The following is a 16,899-nucleotide window of genomic DNA, read 5'->3' on the forward strand; positions in this document are numbered from 1 at the left end:
TCCTGCTGTAAACAGGGCTCCAGGGGTGGAGCCAGGGCTGTTTCCAAGTGAAACATCATTAAAGAGGAAGGGGAGGGAAAACTTGGTTGTAGTCATGAAAAATGTGGAGTTTCAAATCCAGACCTCTTGCAGCTCGGTAGATATTGGAACTCTCCAAAGTTGGATTTAGTTACATGAAGGATCAGACTGGATGCAGGTTTTGTGGTGTATATAGAACAGCTCATGGAATATTAATGTTGGTGAGGATGTCTAAGCATTAGGATAAATTACTAGAGCTGCAAGCTGAGACTCCTTGTTTTGCTCCCAAGGGAAAAGCTCTTTGTGCAGCCAGCTTCCCTACTTATACACTGCATACTGCTCGACTTGGCTCTTTTAAAAAACTGTGCACTGTGTGAAGTATTTCAGAAAGAGTTATCTTTGCTTTGTAGGGCTTTTTAGGGAGTAGAGTTAGGTCTCTTGGTTCCAGCCTCTGGAGATTTGGAATTACCATTGCTTCCAGAAGAGAAACTGGCATGCACTCCAGGATAAATTTCTGTGATAAGCAGTCATAAAAATCACTCATTTCTGAGTCTCCTTGTGTAAGAATCTACAGCTATTTAATTTGTCACTTTAGATATTATTATACAGAAATTATTCTGAAGGCTTTTAAAATTATACTTGGTTCTGTCTTTGGGAAGTTCTGTAGAAAGTGATTGCTCTTGTTATGCCTGAAAAGTAGTGCTTTTTAGCACTAAAAAGAACAGATTGAAAAAAAAGTTGTTGTTCCTGCCTTGTTTGAGCTATTCTTAATACATAAATTCCATTCACTATTTGGAGTTGACTCTCCCTGGGACTTCCAGCATGTTCAGAGGTCACCTCTATGCATGCAGTGACTTTTGATTCCACATTCTATCAGCCAGCAGGGGTAACTCACCTCAGCAGTGCTTTCATCTCTGTGTTCATCACAGGGTTTTCCAGGGAAGAGCTTTTGGGCCTTCTTGCAATGGACTGGACTGCAAGCATCTTCCAAGGTAGAATAAGATACAATAATCCCACCAATAGTGTCTTCATCCCCTTTGCAAGGGGCTGGTAATAAAAGTTCAGCTAAGCATGACTCAATTAAAGCTCTTATTTATTAATATACTTTGATGAAAGATGTCTTAAGCTTCACAGCACTCACTGTTATCCTGGGCTCTTCCTCCACGTGCCTGCCTGTGGGGTTTGAGGAAGTGCTGAGTCTCATCTCCTTGCCAGGTGTTTCAGGAACTTGAGAAATTCTTGTGACAACTTATGAATGGGCTAGAATGTGAAGAAGAGCATTTCTGTTCTTTGTGAGGTTGGTGCTCAGACTGGATTGGGAGGTTTCAATCATGCACATGGGTGTTATGGTGTGGAATTCTGGTGCATCACACCCAACTTGGTCATCATCAAAGGAAAGAGAAAGCTGAGCTGAGTCTCTTCCTTGCTAAGTCACTGGAGTTCTCTTTTGTTCAGCAGCTGCTTCCTGTGGAAATTTTCTACTTTAAAATAATCCATGGTTTTCCCAGGTGTGCATCATGCCTCCAGCTGACCTCATTTCTGTTTCTTGGCATGGTTGTTCATAGAGTCCATTGGAGTGTCTCTCTGGATGGATTTGCTGTCCTTCCTCATTTCCTGGATATCATTCCTGACACTTGAGAAAAAAAGCTTTAATCATTTAATTGCCTTTAGAAGGGCAGAAGTTGTATTTTATATAAATGTAAGTGGAAAATATCTGAAGAAGCCTTATAGAAATTTGAAAAAAATCCAAATATTGCATTTTAAACCAGTGAAAAATGCTTGTGAAGATGTTGTAAGATCCTTCCATCAGGTTTATTTAATTTTCTGTTTGTTATAATGAGCTTTACTGCAGGACCACGGGCTGAAGATTGTCAACAAGAACATTAGTACCTTTTTGCTGTTTAGACAACCTTTTCTGTGTATCTGTGCTTTTGTTTTCCCGTGAAGCACACAAAAGTGTGTTGTGGTGGTTCTAGCACAGCCTTGTTCCAGTATTTCTGCTGCTTTGGAATCCAGAGGCTGGCTGATAAGGGACAAGGCTGCAGATCAGGGATCCAGGTTATGCAGAGACACTGTGTTCTTAGGACATGTGAACTATGAACAAGTACCTTAATCATATTTTTAAGTTTCCAAAATCCAAATTATAATCTTCCCTTCTGTCCCCTGCATATAAATGCCAATTTTTCTTCTTTTTTATTCTAATGATATTAATGTAAAGGAGGAATGCATTACATCTTTGCTGAATTTGTCTAGGCTAGAGCCTGGGAGCAACAAACGAGTCCAGGATGTTCCCATGGACAATGGAAGGATGTGGATCTTTGTCTTTAATGCTTAACAGTACTTTATTAATAAAGTTTTATCTTTAATGACTATATGGATTCTCCTCACTTGAAACTTTTTTTATAGTTTGTCATGGAAGTACCTAATTTTCAATGTTACTTGGTGTCAGTTCTGTCTTCTAAAGACAGAAATAGAAAATATTACAATATGCATGTCTACCTCTGTGGAACACCTGATCTGAACCTCAGACTTATTTTAAAGATGTAGAAAAGGATATTATTAGTATTTCAGAAACTTATTGTATGTAAAATGGGAACTTAAATTTTGATCTTCACTAATTATAAAGTTTAGGTAAAGCTTTCTATTTTAAGCATGTTAGACTTGAGATTGTAGTCAATGTGTTTAATTCTTGCTCTTTAAGAGAAGCAGAACTGTAACATTTGTTCCACGTGTGGGGTGTTAATGGAAAGAAAACAGCAATTACTTTCCTTGGAAGAGAAAAGCCTTCAGAATTTCATGTGCTTTTGAATTTTTAAAAAATCCTTTTGGGGAAAAAAAGTCTTTTTAGGACATGATATTGAGGGGTTGGAGTGTGTCCAGGGAAGGGAATGGAGCTAAGGAGAGGGCTGGAGCATCAGGAGCAGCTGGGGGGACTCAGCCTCGAGAGAAGGAGGCTCAGGGGGCACCTTCTGGCTCTGCACAACTCCCTGACAGGAGGGGACAGCTGGGGGGGGTCAGGCTCTGCTCCCAGGGAACAGGGACAGGAGGAGAGGGAAGGAGGGAGGACTGGAGCCTCAAGCTGTGCCAGGAAGGTTCAGGTTGGATATTGGGAAAATTCCTCCTGGAAAAGCTTGCCCAGCCCTGGCACAGCTGCCCGGGGCACTGATGGTGGAGTCCCCATCCACTGCAGGGATTTAAAAGTTGTGTGGATGTGGCATCTGGGGACATGGGGCTGTGGTGGCCTTGGCAGTGCTGGGTTAATGGTTGGACTTGATGATCTGAGAGGACTTTGCCAACTTTAATGACTCTGTGATTGTGTGACTGAACATTTCTGCATATAAGCAGCAGGTTATTTGTTGAAGGCCTTGATAATGAGAGAAGGCCATTGGTGTGGTCTGTACAGGGAAGACACAGAGCAGGTTTTCTGGACTTTCTAGTGAAAATGGAAGGAGATACTCTTGCATTTCTGAATTTCTAAATTGGCCTCTAGGTTATTGAAAGCTATTTTTAAAAAGGTTATTGCTACTGACATGTTTTAATTAGTAATTAGATCAATATTTACCAACACATACAGCAGAGGAGTCAGCCAGGGTTAGAACAGTGGATGAGAATATGCTTTCCACATAGGAGCTCAATATTCTCTTCTTTTCCAAGATGAGTTTTAGCCAGGATCTCTATGTACATTTGTACATGCCCACAGAAGCTTTTGTTTCTTGTCATTACAGACTGATGGTTTTTTTTTTTCTCTGCTGTCTAGATTAGGTAAAGAAGTAATAGTAGTACAAAGTTACCTGATTCCACAGGATTGAGGGAGTGCTATTTTTCCTTAGTGATGATTTTGCATACCACTGATTATGTATTTTGCCTCTTGATACTGTAGAAAGAATCCAAATTGATTGGGACCCAATGACACCATTGGCAAGCTGTGCTTTAGGCTTGAAGTGATCCTGTTTAGCTCCAATACAGCTGCCTTTCTGCACATACAACTTTCCTGGGCTTGCTTTGTTTATGTGATCATTTCTCAGTGTTCTAAACTCAGATTAGAGATTACCCTCAGCCCACCCCATGCTTGTGCTTGGTGGTGGAGTTACTTTGCAGTTGTGACCCAGAAGAAATCACTGCCAAAGATAACCATCCCCACAATGGTAATCAGGTGTTGAGGTTCCCTTTCCATCAGCCTCAAACTGCAAACTTATTTCCTTTAACTGAAATTTGGGATCTCTCTGTTACCCTGAAAGGCCCATCCTGGATGTCAGTACTGTGACAGTACCTTTTTAAGAAAGAGCAATGGGATTTTTCCTACACCAAGTAAAAGTTCTGTAGGAACACACAGTGTGAAAAGGTTGTGAATGAAGTGTTACTCTACTCTTTTGCTCAATCTTCATCTTTCTGTTAAGGTTTTCATCCTCTTTACATAGCAGGATTCAGATTATTTTCTTTTAGACTGAAATTTTCTCTTCCGTATGAATGTTCCTCTAAAAATGCTTGTGTTTGCAGGTTGCTGTATCTACTCCAGCAAGAGACCTCAAGCACGGAGCTGAGAACAGAATGTGCAGTGGTCCTGGGCAGCCTTGCCATGGGGACAGAGAACAATGTCAAATCCCTCCTAGACTGCCATATTATCCCAGCCTTATTGCAAGGTACTCCTCCCTTAATGGATCTGTGTCAGCAAATGCTCCTGAAGTACTGGAATAAACAAAGATAATGAGACTGAATGATTGATGTGCCCATATTTACAGGATTGCTCTCGCCAGATTTGAAGTTTATTGAAGCTTGCCTGCGATGTCTCCGTACCATTTTCATCAGCCCTGTAACTCCAGAGGATCTGCTGTACACAGTAAGTTGTAAGCAGATTATTATGTCTTTTTAAAGGCTATGGAGAGGGTGGGAGTGAAAAATCTTGTTGTCTGGAGAAGTAATAAGGCCTTGTTTGAGCAACAGCATTAGCACTTTTCACCTGCCTTTAAGGCATTTGGCATCTCTAACATTTATGGCTGGTGTGATATCAGCTGGTCACCAGGGTAGCCCACTGATAAAGAGAACACCTACGTGTCCAGACTTGTGTGCAATCTTAAGGAGGAAAAGCTGTCTCTAAATGGTATTTAGAGGTACTATTATCAGAACTATACTGGCAACAGTTACTTTCTGAAAGTTAGTTTTATCCAACACTGTCCTCCCTCTCCAGTTGGGAGAGGGCTTGCTCAGTTTTTGTACTTCCAGTGGAAGAGCTTCACCTCTAAAATGTCTCTGCTCTTAGCTGGTATATGTGTCATTTGCATTTAAGTGACAGGAGGATAGAAAATGTGCCTCTCCACTTGCTGTAGTCCTGAGTTTGTCCTGGAGATGTGCCAGCAGGGCTGTTGGTGACTGGGCAGAGCCCTCTCTGAAGGCACTGCTGTCTCTGGGGTTTGCCCAAACCCAGGCACTGCCTCTCATTGGGAAGGAGAGGCAGGGAGAGTTCAGCAGCTTCTCTTGTCCTGGTCTAAGGTGAGCCGTGGAGTGAAAACTGTAGTGGACCAGCAATCTCTTCCTGCTTGGAAAATGGATCATTGCCTCAGTCTGGGGCAGGTCACAGAGCAGCTCCAGCTTCTCAGGGTAACTGGGGACCCACAATGAGAACCACTCTGGTCCCACTCATTGGGAGCTGTTGCTTGCTGAGGAACTCTTGATGCTTACAGAGAAGGGCACAGCTGGCCTCTCATGTTTTACTTGCTCTACAGTTTGGCTGTTAATAGTCAACAGATTTTCTTCATGATATTTTGTCTCGTTGTTATGCACTGCTGCAATATCTGTTTTGTTCTCTATTCATTTTTCCAATGAATTTTTACATTTTCATTCCAGACACAGGTAGGCAAACTGGTTGTTTTCTGTGGACTCAATCTTACCATACACCTGTTCTGAATTTCATCTGCCAGTTAGTCCATCTCAGAAAGTCAGCTTGCATTTAGTGTGTATAGACAATCAGTCAGCTTTGTCCTCCACTATTCACTGCCTTTTTTCCAGGTGTTTGGTGATTGTTCAGCATGGAAAACCTCAATGCATATTGTATGTGTGCACACGAAAGGCCCCTTTCCAGTGATCCAAAGGCTTCCTCTTTGTGTCTTTCTTTGGCTTCACTCCATGCTCCCAGATTCCCCCAATCAGCCTCTAAGAGTTGATAAGTGCAGAGGCATCTGCTTCCTGCCCTCAGCATCCAGAGAGGAGTTTAAGATGACTGTCTCCATTAACAATCCATATCTCTTCCTGGGGATCAGTGCTCAATAGGGACTTTTAATTGCTCTCTGTTTGGAGGGTTTGATGTCTTGAAGGGAGAGGAAGGGGTAGAGAAATGGACAGAAATGGGAAGGAACCAGCATTAGCATGGAAATAACCACTGTCTTGGGAACAATATGCCTGAGGACTGGATTTTGTGTTTCATGCTTTGCTTTCTCAGCTGCACAGCAATGACATCAACTGCTCCCCCAGTCCTTCTTCAGGCAAATTGGATGTCCTGGAATTGACCATAACTACAGGAAATGATCATTTAGTGAGGGGTCCTTGCTCCTTAGTTCACCTGTAAAACCCATTTTCCCATTTCCCATTCCAGTTAGACACCTCAAAGTTGAGGATTTTATGATTATGCTTAAAGTCCTATTTCTGCAAATCCTTTTTTTCCCTTCTCTTGTGGGAATACCCAAAGCCATGCTTTGAAAAGAGCTGAATACAGATCCTTTGATAAGATGCTTTTCTTATCTCTTGGAAGGTACAGCCCCAGCCCACACTGCTGCAAGCTGTGTTTCACAAGGCAGCAATTGAGACATTGGCTTTGCAATTAAAGGAGTAATTATGGGCCTAATGAACACTTCACCGTAGACATTCCAACAGTGAGAACAAGAGGAAGAATTCAAAGTTCCCATTTAGCCACCCTGCTCCCTCTTTGTTTCTGGTCCCAGCAGCTCCGGGGAGACTGTCACCATCTCTGTGCAGCTGCAGCACTTGAAGGTCTCTCAAGTTCTGCCCTTTTCAGGTCCTGTTTTGAAAGGTAGGAGACCAAGTTTGTCAATGGCTTTTCATTCCAGCCCAGCAGTTCTGGAAAAAGCTTCTGGAAAGTTGGATCTTGAGTTGGTCTAACATGGAAACTTTCCCATAATTTTTCATGATTGGACTGCAGAGAGAGGATGCTCTCTCTCAAACCTTGGGCAGGACTGTTTCCAAGACAAGGTGTTGGGAGTTAGCTTAACATCTCCAAGAGTGTTGCAGTCCTTCTAGAGGTTTCAGAAGACCTTTCATTTAAAATCCAGGATATAGAAGTGCTTTAAAGAGTGCAGCTTAAAACATTCCTTTCTGTTTGTAACAGGTGCACATCACCCACAGTATTGGGAATATTTCTCCCAGCAGAAGTGCTGGGTGTCAGAACTGCACCTTTCCTCTTGAGCCTTTCCTTATGGACAGAAGCCTGAAGGATAAACTGCCAGTTTTGTGTGATTAATTCTGTTCAGTTCCAAGGATAAAATAGTTCTTCAGAGGTGGAAACATTTGGGCAGTTTCCTATAGAAACTTAGAGTTTGTACTGAGAAAATGTGCAGATCCATCCATTGAGCTGGATGAACACTGAGCTCTCAGAAAGGGCAGGTTTTAGGGTCTGATGCTGGGCTGTGACACCATATTATATCCAGACCTGCTGTGGTGCAGGAATCCTTGTTAATGGAGGCTTCCTGCACAGGCAGCATGCAGGCTTTGGTGCTGAGACCCATTTAGTGACCATGCTGCACTTGGAAATGAGGAATGACGTGGACTTCAGGGGGAGAGATCTGTTGAGCTGCAGACATATGTTCAGACTTCTTTAAATTCCATGATTATTGTGCATGCAAACCAGCCAGTTCACCACAGCTGGGTGTGTTTTGGCTTGCTGAGTAGATGGAAGCACTAAGGCAAATCCAGTTTGACTGAGTTCCTGTTACTTCAACTCCTGATACCTTATTGATAACAAAAGAATGGCAGAAAATGTTTCCAGCCCATGAAAGCATTCTGCATGTTTCCTGACAGATGTTGTCAGTTGTGATTCTATTTTCCTTCCTCAGTGGGACCCAGATACAATTCCAGTGGGAGCTTGCTGTCTGTGGCTGCTGTGCTGGCCTTGCAGGAGGAGGTGCATTCCCTGCTGGGAGTCCTGTCCTTACAGGAGTTTGGAGAGTGAAGGCACTGCAGCAGGATGAGACTCTGTCCTCTAGAGACAACGAAGAATCAGTTTGAGAAGTCTCAGTCTTTGGAAATGATGAGTGAAAGGCATTCCTACTTCCTGGGCAGGTTTGGGATGAGAAACCTGACGTCACCTGGTATTGGCCAGGCTTGGTAAAGGAGAGGAGGCACACCTGAGAGGATCAGGGTATCTTACAGTGATTAATAACCAGGTGTTTAATGAGCAATGAGCCTGCACTGCCAAGTGTGCACGTGCTCCACCACAGCTCAGTGATCCACAGTTCCTAAGGGAGGAATCTGGGTCAGCCTCTCATGCCTTATTCCTTCTTTCCTTCTGGCTGTTAGTGGTGTCTGAGCCAGGAGCAAGACTGAATGTTCTCCAGTCCAAACTGCTTCCTAAAAATAAGAGTTGTAAAAGAACCAATTCTAGCTTATAGAGCTTGAGTTCAAGTTATTTGAGTGGATAGAAGCATTTCAATTCTCTGACTTGGGGAAAAGCATAGCAACCCTCAATTAAAAATAAATATTTTAAGAATAGGTCTTTACAAATTTTGTGTTAGAAAGGAATATGAAGAAATTAGGTATTGGGATCCAGGTAGGTATAACTGTTAATTCTCTGAGTTCTGTTTGTATGGACAATAATTTTGTTACAATATATATGATATAAAGGTATTTGTCCTAAGTTGCCTGGAACTACTTTGTTAGCAGACAACATTTTAATGGGTTTATGAATCTCAGTGTTTTAACTGTAGCTTGTGAGTGTAGACTCAATCTCACTAGGGTTGCTAGGAAGAGCCTTTGTTACTTAGATACCAATACTGAATAAAAGTGGAATTATGTAGCCTCACATTGACACCTAATCACTGTTTGCATTTAGTTGCAAGTCAGCTATGTTCACACAACCATTAGTTCTTTCTAGGTTCTTTTCTGATCAACATGCCAAAACTATTTTACAAGTTGGATATTTTAGCAAAATTGTAGAGTAGAATGAACAATTTTCTTAAAAACACATTGAGGAAGCCCTCTTGGAATTTTCCAAGACTTTTTAAGCTTTTCATACTCACAACACTTCAGATTTGATGGAACATAATGAGAAGATGTATAAAAAATGTCTATAAAGAATTGCTTCTTAAATATATAGTCCAGAATATCTAATAGTACACATTTTTCTGTATTGGCAGAATTTCTGGGGACTGTCACTGAGTTGTTTTTGAGGATTCATTAACTTTCATATCATACATACAGTGACATTGTTGGGGTGACAGTGGCACCACAAGTACCCTGCCACAGTGTTTGGTGGCAGAACAGCCCTGTCTCATAAATGCTGAATGAAAATGGTTTTCATCATCCAATATGAAAGCCTTCCCATCCAAGAATTCACTGCTGGGTCGTGGTGCCACACTGGTCAGTGAAACACAAAACACCATGTGCCATTTCATTCCCATTTCTGTAGCTCTACTGTAGAGCTTCCCAACAGTTTGAGGCTCAATTTCTGTCCACTTAGATCTTTACCAAAAATCTCCAATCTATAAACTGCAGCTAGAATACTCCTGTGATCAATACTCCTGTGATCAATACTCCTGTGATCAATGCTGTTAGATTTTTAGGTGAAACTGGACCATTGCACTGGTGAGGATGTGAAGTAAGTGTTTGTTGGTTCCTTCCCTGGTGTTAGATACAGATGGAGAGATGTTACACATTCATCTGTGTGGATTAAAAGAGTTTAACTGAATAATTATTTTATTCAAAGATGTGCTGCTTTAATAGTTGCAGTTTGAATCCTTTGAAATAATTCAGGTTTCATAGTCAGGGATTTCCCTGCAGGAGGTTTCAGGTCCTGCATCTTACAATTTGAAGCTCCTTTCTTAAAACATTCCTGCCTGTGAATCCTGGTGTGTGTCTTTCTTCTCTTCTCCCTTTCCTCCTGGCTTCTTGATGGTTGTGTCTCAGGGGAGCTTTGTAACTGAGCAGCCTCTTAGCACTGATTGTGATGTTGTGTTGAGCACTGATGGGGCTTGATGCCTTCAGCTGCTGAGGATTTGCAGAAGAGGACAAGAATCTGCTTTAATGGGTCAAATGCAGTAAAAGACAGAGGAATCCTGGCTGTGTTGTCAGTTGGTGTTGTTGCTTTCACTCAGGGAAGTTGGGAACAGGCAGCCCAGAGAGGGTATGGGGTCTCCCTCAGTGGAGCTATTCCAGTCTGGAGTGCTGTGTCCTGTGCTCTGGGATGGCCCTGCTGGAGCAGGGACTGCTGGCCCTGGGACCAGGAGACTGCTGGGCTCTTCCAGCCTGACCCATTCTGGGGTTGAATGCCCACTATTGCACTGCAAGCAAACCAGTCCCTTGCTGCCCTTTGGGTTCTGAAGTTTGGCTCTGGGCTCTGTGTAAAGGCAGATCAGATGGAGCTGCTGTTGGCTAAACCCTGAAAGTGTTGCTTGAAATAGATAGTCCCTTGGTCTTCCTATATAAGCATGAAATGACCTTGGATATATGGCTGGTGTACCTGGGAGAAAGTAATTTATAAATAACTTTCTCTCTGTTGCATGTTGATCCTTTCCAGTTGGTGAGAAACAAGCAGTAGAAACAAGCTGAGTTTATGCTCAGTGTGTTTCTTGGCTCTCTTGTCCTATTGTTTTCTGTAGAGAATAGGAGGGCTGGATTGTCAGCAGCAAAGCTTCCTAAAATAAGTATGATAATTGTGTATATACATAAGTAAAAAATATTAAATAAATACTGCAAAGCTTTGTATAATCTCAAATATTTTTGCAAATAGGGGAGACTGGTACATGTTTATTTTGACAATATTAAAAGCGTGGTGGGAAATTGCCCAGTTGGAAAGTAAGACTTCTCATAACCAGGGTGTCTGTGTGAAGTTACAGTCACTGAACAGTCAGGCTGGTGCTGCTTTCAGTGCTCTCACTGGAGCTGAGGTGCAGGAAGGTTTTGCTCTAATTTCAGTTCACCTCTCTCTAAATCAGAGGGTTGTAATTCATCATTGTGCAGGTAAAACAGAGTCTGATTTAGATTTTTTTGGGCCAATATAGCACATGTGTTTTGGAAAGGAAGGCTCATTCAATCTTTCCCTTTGCTCAGCTCCCTTTATCTCATGGAAGTAATTCAGTTTATCCCTTTCCAAACTAAAATACCCATTGTTTCTTTTAATATCACCATAGTTCCTGCCACTAAAATGTGCTGGCAAAAGTAACTGAAAGCTTTTGAGCATTATAGTTTTGGACCTCACCACAGAGGTGGTTACTGGAGGTGTTTGCAGAACAGAACTTGCCACAGAATCATGGAAAGTTTGGGTTGCAAGGGACTTTAAAGATCATCTCATTCCAACCCCCTGCCTTGGCTTAGGGAACTTCCCACTGAAGTATAAAGGTTTTCTTTTGCTGATTTATTTGGGATTCTCTGTCACCAGTGTCACACACACTGGCAGTGTGTGACTGCAAGACAAAGGACATGATGACTGCCCATGAGTCAGTTCCAGAGCTGGGAGAAGAGCTGGGTCAGCCACACTGCTGGGAAGACAGCACTAAGGCAGCTCCTGGACTCATCCCTGTCAGTGGCCACGTTTGATTTTGGAATGTTTCCCCCCCATTCTTTTATTGGTTTTGTCTCAAATATTTTGGAGGCAAATTGTAGAAGTTTTATTCCTGTTATTCCTATTTATTCCAATTGCACTGACCTTTTACTTATTTTTCTTAGGGATTTGGCTCAGAACTGTCACTCGTGCCTTCAGTTTTTAATGAACTGCTTTTAATGGTCTTGCTCTGTATCCATAAGTTTTGGTGGAAGGAAGAACACTGAGTGCAGAATCAGGAGTGTTCCTTTAAGTAACAAACTGCAAAGAAGTTGTGCTGAAATCCAGTGTTAACACTCTCTTCTTTTCTCCCTTGTTTGCAGGATGCTACAGTTATCTCCCACCTCATGGCACTGCTCAGTAGGTCTCGATACACACAAGAATACATATGTCAGATCTTCTCCCACTGCTGCAAAGTAAGAAAGACAATTAATGTTCTCCATGCAGCTTCTGTTTCTGGCCTGTAAGAACGATGTGTGTGCTGCCTTTTGTGGCAGAATTTTGAGCCAGTGATGACTGAGCTGGTACTGCTCTGCATTTGGTGCAGATTTATTGTCTTCGATACATGCTGCTCTGCAGTACAAGAAAATGTGCATTTATGGGGGGTTTATAGGCTTTGGCTGCTAAACAAAGCCAACAGTCTGGGCAAGCATCAGTCTTCACTTTAAACACTATAAATCTTGGAACACTTCTGGTTTTCCTCTGAAAGTCTGAGGATAGTGTGAGCATCTCTTTGCAGGGGTTGTGCAGCTGCTTTCACCTGTCTTAAGCACAGGGTCTTTTCTCTAAGAGGTGCTGTTGGTTGAGAGGAGAAGAAATGCTGTTTTCAGCTGAGCTCTATCACTTACAGGTTCATCCAGATACATGTTCATTCCTGCTAGGTAATGCAATTCTGTTGATTTGAGAAAACTGATTTAAAACCAGCTGCAACCCCACCCCAAGCATAGTTTTGTCTTTCCCTTCCCCCACTCCAAGTTTCCCCACAGCGCTGATTTTTATTGTTGCAGTTTTTTGGGAGTTACTGTACCAGTGAGTTATACAACAACTGTATCAAAATAATTCAGGATAGGAAATGAGCTTTTTACAGCATCTTTGCCTTTTAGTAACAGTTTAAAACTAAAGGATCACAGATTGTGTACTAACAAAGGAGAAAGTTCCTAAGTTTATGAATTTGTAAGTATTTACCTTGAAAAATATCTTTCTACCTTATCACTTACAATGAATCCTCTGGAACTGTGAATTGTTCCTTTGTTAAGTATCTGTGTTCTTCTGCCTTGACTGTTATTTGTGTACACTCATCCCTTTGCATTTCTTCTGCTAAGTGAAATGAGAACTGGAAATTGTCCATTTAGTGGGATATAAAGATAGAACTCTGCTAATATTTAGGGAACTCTTTACAGAAAGCATGGGGGCAAAATCCTACACTGGACCATGGAAGGTCACATATATACCTAATAGTGGGAAAAAAATGTTGTATTTAAGGAACAAAAATGGAGCAGTGAGGCACCTCCTGTTTAAGTGGTCCTTGAAAGTCTCCTTAACAGGCTGAGGAGTCTGAACAGGTGAAAAATGAGGCCATGTTGGCCTACAAGAAAAATAACCCAGGGCTAATTACGGGATGGTAAAGGAGTTGCTTTATACAACCAGGGGTTGGCTCTGGGAATATAAACGCTGTTGGCTGGGAGAGAACACAAAACAGTTATTGTCATCTTTTTCCAAAGGAGTTATTTCCTTGCAGCTCCAGCAATTCCTGGTGGCTTGCATTTCTGAAGTGTTTGCAGTGCAAATGCACAGTCATTTCACAAGTGAGGAAGGTCTTCTGAACTCACCGTTCCATTTTGAGTGCCTCCTCCAACCCCAAATCTCTCTCAAATTTTAGAGTGAATGTCTGGAAAAAGTCAGGTTTTTGGAAAGAAGTTATTGGCTGTGTAAACAGAGAGAAACCAGGCTGCACAAGAAAGACAGGAAAATGGGTATGAGTGTGAGGAAATGGTTGCATTTGCAGAATAAACAGCTGCATAACAAAGAAAAATATTTGAGGTTGAGTAAACAGATCATCACAAATGTTAAATTGATCAAGAACTCATTCTCTTGCTCAAGCAAATGCAGCTGTTCAGCAAAAATCTGAAATGTCCCCTTCCTTCTGTTTAGTTTAGTTTTGGGGTTTCGGGTTTATAATGTCAGTGATTGTATTTTCAGACAGAGCAAAATGCACCTAATACAATGAAGACACATTTGCAGGGGATTTTCTCACTTCAATGAATAGGCAAAGTACATTCTTATAATTAAAAACCACAAAAAAAATACTGAAAGTTTCAGCATTCACTGCATTTTAAATGAAGACTCCATCTTCCTCCAAAAGGCCCTGAGAGAGAGAACCTTTCTTACTTTTTTCCCTGAAGCAGTAAGTTACTATAAATAAACCTTTGTATTTAGGTAAGGCTTAGCATATGTTCTAAGAGGCATTGATGCTTTTATTTCTCTTTTTCCTCATCTTAGGAGATGTATTAATTGAACTAACATGACTTAACACAGCTGCTGCCCTCCTTGTCCCTGCACTGTTCTCAGCTCACATCTGTAGCCATTTCTTTCTCTGCCTTTCCAGCATTTTTGTTGGTTTCTCAGGTTTCTGCCTTGTCCTCTTCCCTTTCCCTGGAAAAGCTCAGACCAGTTCTCTAGAGCTAGGAAACCCATCTTTTGCGTTCCTAGCGTATTGCTGCTGCTTTCTGCTTTTGCTGCTCTCTTTTGCTGCTTCTCCCTGCATGTTTAGAGTTAAAATCAATGGCAGGGGAGCCTTGCCCTGGAGAAGAGCCATCCTGAGCAAGGGAAGTGTTGATTTACAGGGGAGCAGATGCAGTTCTTAACATACAGAGCCAGGATTCTATCAACATAGAAGCAAATAAGTAAACTGAAATCAGGCTGATATACCTGGGATGTGAAATTGGAAGTCAAAATTAACTTTCTAAGAGTTTCTCTGTCTCAGTTCATTTGTTTTCAGAGCAAGTGGTGTGAACAGGTAGAATTTATTGTTTTAGGAAGGGTCCAGGATAAAACCTGTAATCAAGGCAGCTTCCTCCAGGCCTTCTTTTGTTGGGTGACCTTAGGCTGCTGCTGGATCCCTGCCCCAAGGGACAAAGGCACTTAGGAACCTGCTTGTCATTGTGGAATGAGTTGTTACATTGTGCTACCCTAATGTTTCCTTGAAAATTGGCATTTCATGATGGAAAATTGTGCAAGAAGTGATGTCTATTCCTGAAATATGTCAGTCATTTGTATTTGGAGAACAAGGTCACTGTCAGAGGAGTGGAACTCTGTCGCTGTACCCAAGGTGGAACAAAACCAGGCAGCCTTGCTGTTAGACTGGGGCCTGAACTGCTTGGAAATGCTTCATCATATTCTCAAGTTTTCACCTTTATATTTGCAGCTGTCCCTCTTTATGGATTAGCACTTCCCTGGTTGTGCTGGTTGGTGCAAACACAGTGTGTACAGACAAAATATTTCCAGTTGTGCAACTCAGATACACCCAGGTGTCACCTCTGTACAGGCATCTGTCCTGCTTGCACAGAATCTGCCACCTGCGTCCCATGGAGGAGTCACTAATACTTGGGAATTACTAAATCTAGGGCAGTTTGATTTCTTCTACTTTAAACTCACTCATTTTTTTCACATATTTCAATATCTGTTCTTCAGCTCCACCACTGGCATAGCTGCGGCTTTAACTCATTGCCTCAGCCACTTCTGTGTGCCAATGTAAGTGGTTTTCCTCCTTCAACCATGCTGTTTTAATTGCATTTTTTGGTAGAAAGCTCTTGGTGGCAGTAGCAGCTGAAGCATCTCTTAAAGCACCAGATATGTTACATCTGAAAGTAATTTTATGCTTTTTTTCTTAGAGGTAAGAGATACTCTAAAAATGTTCTTTTGACTGTGAGAGGAATTTGATTTCAGCTGTATCTCAGATTTGAAAATGATGTGTCACTGATGCCTACCAGGGTGTAAGAGGTGCCATTAACTAAGCCAGGTTTGAACTAGAGATTAAGGAGTGAAGAGACTTTCTTCACTTGCAGATTAGTCAAGGAAATGCATGGAGGGATGATAAGTGCTGTGGCATCCTATAAGCTGAATTTAAATGTGCATAGCCTGTGCTTAATGCAGAGATGACCAGAGCTATGAACCTACTTTTAAAGAGAGGCTTGCAAATCAAAGACCAGCTTTGGCAAGAGACTGCTGAGGGCTGCAAGTATTGAGATTTCATGTTGTTTTTTCAACCTCATTGAGCCTTGTCATGCTACAGAAGTTCTTAGACCTTTCTCCTGCAAAATTTAGTATTTGTGTTTAATTCCAAAGGCTGTTTTGGAAAAAATACTGACATGTCAGCCATTACCAACTTAGATCTTGAAGTCAGTAATAGGTGATGGCTGGCCAGATTTATGGCCAAACATGCTTGAAACTAAAACAATAAATAATAAAAAAATTGGAGGAAAATGTGAATTTCTTCTCAAAGGACTGTCACTCTGTCTGGAACCTTCCCTTCTGTAGTTAGAATTATTGAAAATGCTTAATATTAACAGTGAGGAAGACATTAGTGACTGCTGATCTTTTATGTGATTTGTAGAGAAAATCAGGAGCTTTCAGTTGTTTCCAGTAGGAAGAGTAGAAACAGAAGTTCTCTATCCATGTTTCTTCATTTGTGAGAGCTAATGTCATTGTCTATTGAAAGAGAGAGTGGAAATGATTGCCATAAAAGAACAAATGCTATAAAAATATACATTGAAATTGTTTATATATTAAAAAAATAAAATTGTTATGCCAGCTGATTACAAAGTAAATGTTAGGAAATGTATCTTAAATATTTAACAATAAATTGCAGACAGTGGAAAGCTCTTGCATGTTGTCTTAAAAAAACCTGTGTTATGTTTCCTTTGAAGGGTCCAGATCACCAGACAATCTTATTTAACCATGGAGCTGTTCAGAACATTGCACATCTGTTGGTCTCCACTTCCTACAAAGTAAGACATTTCATCTACTCTGTTTAACATGTGTTTATGGAAAGAATTCAAATGGAGATTATAAAAACCATGTCTGTGCCTGTGAACTAGATCTATAAACAGGTATGATGTGTA

The 16,899-nt window shown here is 41.5% G+C and overlaps 1 protein-coding gene across 5 annotated transcripts in view; it reads left to right on the forward strand.

Moving 5' to 3' along the window:
• Nucleotides 1–16,899, forward strand: part of ARMC8 (armadillo repeat containing 8) — a 60,076-nt gene that overhangs the window by 20,096 nt on the left and 23,081 nt on the right. For 3 of the 5 annotated variants that reach the window (XM_031060300.1, XM_031060302.1, XM_031060301.1), the window contains 5 exons: nucleotides 4,516–4,658; nucleotides 4,758–4,855; nucleotides 12,103–12,195; nucleotides 15,470–15,529; nucleotides 16,705–16,785. In XM_031060300.1, the coding sequence (XP_030916160.1) occupies nucleotides 4,516–4,658; nucleotides 4,758–4,855; nucleotides 12,103–12,195; nucleotides 15,470–15,529; nucleotides 16,705–16,785 (475 nt within the window). The remainder of the gene's footprint in view (nucleotides 1–4,515; nucleotides 4,659–4,757; nucleotides 4,856–12,102; nucleotides 12,196–15,469; nucleotides 15,530–16,704; nucleotides 16,786–16,899) is intronic. The other 2 variants (XM_014308666.2, XM_014308667.2) reach the window with 1 other exon arrangement.

The sequence above is a fragment of the Geospiza fortis genome, unplaced genomic scaffold, assembly GCF_000277835.1.
Source record: "Geospiza fortis unplaced genomic scaffold, GeoFor_1.0 scaffold118, whole genome shotgun sequence".
NCBI lineage: Eukaryota > Metazoa > Chordata > Aves > Passeriformes > Thraupidae > Geospiza > Geospiza fortis.